This window comes from Beta vulgaris, chromosome 4, assembly GCF_026745355.1.
Source record: "Beta vulgaris subsp. vulgaris cultivar EL10 chromosome 4, EL10.2, whole genome shotgun sequence".
Taxonomy (NCBI): domain Eukaryota; kingdom Viridiplantae; phylum Streptophyta; class Magnoliopsida; order Caryophyllales; family Amaranthaceae; genus Beta; species Beta vulgaris.
In genome coordinates, this window is record NC_079205.1 from 3,755,823 (window position 1) to 3,761,216 (window position 5,394).

The window sequence follows — 5,394 nt, forward strand, 5'->3', positions numbered from 1 at the left end:
AACGTTATAAATTTTTTATCCTTGTAATTGTGTTGAAGAAATTACAGCAAAGAAGGAGAAATTTGGGCTGATTTTCATTTGGCTTGTGCACTCCATCCAAGGAGCATATGGTCTGGAAATCCAGACCAACCAACCCAAAGGGCCAAGTTCCCCAATGGTTAGACTAAGTAAAGCTAGCTTTACTTTTTGCTAGACTAACTAAAACCAAGCCATTGTAGATGCTCTAATAACGACCATATTGACTCAATTCAGTTCAGTTCAGTTTAGCTCAGTTCAGCTTAGCTCCATTCTTTTACAACCATTTTGTTAAATATTATTATTATGTTGGTCTAATTTATGTTACTAATTCTTCTTCTTCTTATTATTATTATTTATTTATATATCATTATTATTAATTATTATTATTATTATTATTATTATTTCTATTATTTTTATATATTATTTTGTTTATTATAGCTTTACTCATTATTATTACTATTATTATTAGGAGGAATATGGTTTAGGTCAAAAGCACAAATAAACTCACGTTTTTTAGCTCATATACCAATCAAATCGCGTCAAAACGGGTTATGATGCAATTTTGAGCGGTCCGACCCAATCATTTTTTTTATTATTAGATATTATTAAATCTAATTATTAAAATAGATATATTAATTTACTTCTTAGATATTATAATTATCACCATCAAGTATTAATATAGCAATACAAATAATATAAAATAATTATTATTAATTATCATTATTATCATTAATTATGATTATTATTAATAATTTATGATTATTAATATTATTTATTTATAACTATCATTTAAAATATTTTTACCTAAATAATCTACCTATTATTATTGACTCATTTACCTAAATAATCTACCTATCATTTAAAAACTAACATTTTTGACTCATTATTATTAAGACACCTTGTAAACAGAAAAAAAAAAACTATTTTTACCTAAACAATCTACCTATTTAACTTAAAACTATGCAATAAGCCCTTCGAAACAAAAAGTTAAATTCTTTTTTGGGCCTCCTTTTAGAATCCCGGTAAAATGAATTTCTTCTTCGCTGCCCTCGCACAGGACCACTCATCCAGAGGCCTAACAAGCCCCAAAAAGCTACTCTAACACCATTATTTTGTAAGATAAGATTAACTTTTAGCTCGAAAACTAACATTTTTGACTCATTATTCTTAAAAAGACACCTTGTAAACAGAAAAAGAAACTCTTTTCATGTAAAAAAAATGTACCTATTTAACTTAAAACTAGGCAGTAAGTCCTTAGAAACAAAAAAATAATTTTTTTTAACCTTCTTTCAGGACCCTGTGGTAAGATGAATTTCTTTTGGGCTGCCCTCGCACAAGACCGCTCACCCACATAGTCAACAAGCCCCAATTCCCTTCCAACAATATTGAAATTTTGCTTCCACCAAAATTTGAACCTTAGTTTACATATTAGAGATAGAAACCCATACTTAGTACATATAAGTTGTGTCTACTTGTATCTCTTCATTTCCTCTTTTCTTACACTCTCCTAGAATCAGATTTCTCTGATTATCTTCATATTATGCCCATTGATTCGAATACGGCATTTTATAAAATTAATTACATTTATGATGATACAAGACTAATTACACAGTTTACCATCCACACTCTAAAACGAGGTTGATATGGTTCTCCTAAACATAATATATTGCTTCCCTCACCTTGAGATCTCCTTGATCCTCCTGTGTTTTCTGATTCTGTGGTAATCTGATCTCTGAAATATCTGGACCTGCAATTTAATTAGCAAAACAGAGGTAATTTCTTTTTTTGTTAAATTGTACTCCCTCTGTCTCTTATTAGTTTACCCCTTTTTTTGGGACATTTGCCGAGATATTAATTTGAACCTTAATATCTCTAATTTTCGATAAGCAAAAATTACAAAAAGTTGATATTTGGATAATACACATTGAGATGAATCCAACAAGATCTCACATGACTATATTTTTCCTTAAATACAAATTACAAGAGATAGTCAAAGTCATGTATGTGAATAGTGTCAAAATTCAAAAGGGGTAAACTAATAAAAGACGGAAACCTTTTTATCTTTATCAATCTTTTATGTCAACTAAAACAAAAATCTGTGGTTTAAAGTATTAGTTGGCTATTAACCTAATTTGTTAAGTTCTTTTAGAAGCCAAGTCATCATAAGGGTCCTTCAAAAAGAAAAGTCATCATAAGAGCCCAAATAGATAAATACATATTTAAAAGCAAGATTTAGGGTATATTCTTTTTCACCAAATTAATAAAAATTCGGCTTAATTTAGACAAATTCAGTTCAGTTTAGTTCAGTTCAGTTCAGACATATTCAGAACAGTTTAGTTAGTTTCCTCTCATAGGTTTATTAATTTAATTCAATTTCGAAGTATAGATTCATCCTTATATTGTTTGGATTCCTAACCTATTTAGGATTAGATTATCGTAATCCCTATAAATACTGGTCAATGGAATACTGCAATATTGAGTAGTTTATCATAATCTCAAGAGCTTAGAGTAAAGATCTAACCTTTAGCACAGCAAATTTTTTTTACTCGGACCTCACATCCAACTCTTAATCTTGTGCTGTATTGTGGATTATATAATCTAACAAAGAGTATTTGAACATCAGATCAACGTATAAATTGCAATTTTTTGGCAGAAGTTATTGCTGGTATAGTGGTATTACTGATATTGGTTGTATAACTGCAAGAGATCAATGGACATGATAAAAAAATCAGTGGAAAAGCAGGTAGATGTATTGAGGCCTCCACTTCCTGAGCAAGCACCCTGGCTTATATATACACACGGAACTTCTAAGAAAAAACAGATACAAACCTTCTTCACCATCTCCGACAACAATTCCTACCTCAAGAGTATCCCTATCTTGCGCGGTAAATCCATCTGTGGTTCCTGTCATGGCTGGTTAATTCTACGCGATTCCATCGATCCAAAACAATTCTCTTTGTGCAATCTGGTCACTGAGCAATCTCTACTTCTACCTCCATTGTCGTCATTACCAATGTCAACTTTAGGAGATACAGAGTTATCAACATGTACGCTCACATCACCCCCATGTTCAGAGGATTGTATACTTTTCTTGTTTTTCACAGACCAAGTATTTTCTTGTCGTCCTAAAAGTAAGGATGAAGATGGTACTAGTATTAGTTCCAGTTGTAGTTGGGTCAGTCAAAAAATTGATATTGATGGTAAAAGAACAGGGTTATACTCTGCCATTAGTCACAAAGGTTTAATATATTGCTGCGCTCTTTCTCCTGTCCACCGTATATTGTTATTATGTATGAAGGTTGCTGATGACCCCTCCAACACACTCACTAAGTTCTTGCAGTTGGAGGAGCCAATTTGCACCTTTCGTCGCGCTACTAGTAACTACTACATAGTTGAATCCTGTGGTCATATATATTGGGTCTGTCCTTGTTCACGCTATGGACAGGACTTGAGCATCAACAATGTGGAAATTTGGGAATTGGATATGCATTCCAAAAAATGGGTGCACGTCAAGTGTTTGGGTGGTCGTGCCTTTTTTGTTGCTCTTAATTGTTCCACTTGGTGTTGGGCATCCAACGGACTTCAAGAGAATTGTGTCTACCTTCTTGTTCCGTCCGAAAACGATAAGATTTTTTACTCATACAGCCTAGATGAGAAAAGTTTAACTGTTTTTCGGCCTCTCCCAAACTTGAAGACACCATACAGCACTCCTGTGTGGTTTAATGCGATGCCACAACATGAACATCAAAGGTTAGTAGTTTAATGATGCCTTCATTCTTGCAACTAGTTTAGTTTTTCTTATATATGTCATCTTATTCTGCGGTTTTTCCTCCATTTGGGACAGGTTATTAGCTGTGCATGATGTGCAAAGATCACTAGAATTTACTCAGATTGGTAGCAGTATCCAACCACATGAAAATGAAAGACGAGAAAGCGAATGCAAGCCAACCAAGTTACCTGAAGATATACTATGGTTGATCTCAAAGCATTTGCATTTGTTTGATTATTGGAACTTTCGAGCTAGTAGCAAGGTATTTCATTCAGCAATCCCCTTAGTAACTCAACGAAGACCCCATAACTTGCTCCCTTTGTTTATATTCTTTAAGAATGACAGCGGATTATGTCAAGTAATCGACCCAACTCGAGATGATTCACAATATAACATCCTCCAAGTTTCTTCAGATCCTTTTACTGTTGATTGTTCTAAGGATGGGTGGATCGTTGTATGTTTAAGGGAATCAATAAAGTTCTTCAATCCTTTTATGAAGGTGAAAGGGGATTTCCCTCCTATAAGAAACAAATATCTCATGAAGTTAGTGGAATCGGATTTTCAACCAATCCTACTTCTCCAGATTGTTTAACTGTTCTATTTGAAAATCATGTTGAAGGAGTAGTCATCTTCTACCTTCGATATGGGGATGAAACATGGACTCGTTGTCAAATTGTCAATGAAGATTCAATTAGATTTGATGTTGTAACTACTAGTTCTGTTTATTTTGGAGGGGCATTTTATTTTATTGACGTCGAAGGATGTCTTGGAGAATTTAGATTGGTAGGTGATGAAGAAAGTTGGCAAGTATACGATTATCCGATTGAAGTAGACTTGAGACTTCATTCATGTCATCTAGTTGAGTGTAATGGAAAACTCTTTGCTGTATATATTGGTTATATGGGATCATGGTTAAAAGTGTTTAACTTCATCAATCATTCAGACATAAAATGGGTTCAAGTTGAAAGCCTTGGTAAATACAGTTTGTTTATTAACAACTCATCATCCTTTTCAAAAGAGATTTCCGAGGAAATGGGGATAAGAAATAGAATCTATCTTTCAAGACTTTATGGAGATTCTATCATCTTTTATTCTTTTAACACAGGCAAGTTTCATATTAATGGAGGTGATGGTTCGTTGAACGATTTTAGTGGTACTAAGAAGCCTTTGCGGAGTTGTTGGATTTAGCTTCGTCTTTGGTTGGCTGCTTTGGCAACTCCAAAGTTATGTTACCCAAGCAGACATGTCAGTCAAAGGATGCAAACTTTTATAGAAGAGCGCACATATATTCAAGTGGAGCTATACATTATCTATGAAATATTTGGTTTTATTGCTTTACTACTTTTGATTTCTTGTACTGTTCGATTTATTGAGAAATGGTAATTTTGAAAGTTGTGATCTACATATATACTCCATATGTTTCGAATTAAATGCAACAAATATATTTTTACACATCTCAAGCATTATTGTTGACCATAAATATGTATAATTACATATAGAAGTCTTCATTCCGGATATTCGACCCGGCCCGAAATTTTGAATTGGGAAAAATCCGATCCGAAAAATTTCGGGTATCAGAAATTTCGGATCGGATATCCAAAAACTAA

At 33.2% G+C, this 5,394-nt stretch overlaps 1 protein-coding gene across 1 annotated transcript; it reads left to right on the top strand.

Annotated features, from left to right (window-relative positions):
* Nucleotides 1–2,700: 2,700 nt before the first annotated feature.
* On the top strand, nucleotides 2,701–4,675 carry LOC104891917 (hypothetical protein). The gene is made up of 2 exons (XM_010677706.3): nucleotides 2,701–3,768; nucleotides 3,863–4,675. Exons 1-2 carry the CDS (start codon nucleotides 2,729–2,731, stop codon nucleotides 4,377–4,379), a joined length of 1,557 nt encoding a protein of 518 aa, XP_010676008.3. The 5' UTR covers nucleotides 2,701–2,728; the 3' UTR covers nucleotides 4,380–4,675.
* The last annotated feature ends 719 nt before the right edge of the window (nucleotides 4,676–5,394 follow it).

Bases quoted from the DNA above. Each gene is read 5' to 3' on its own strand.
- LOC104891917 (XM_010677706.3), top strand. From the start codon at position 2,729: ATGGACATGATAAAAAAATCAGTGGAAAAGCAGGTAGATGTATTGAGG. The intron at 3,769-3,862 runs GTTAGTAGTTTA...CATTTGGGACAG, and splicing joins CCACAACATGAACATCAAAG to GTTATTAGCTGTGCATGATG.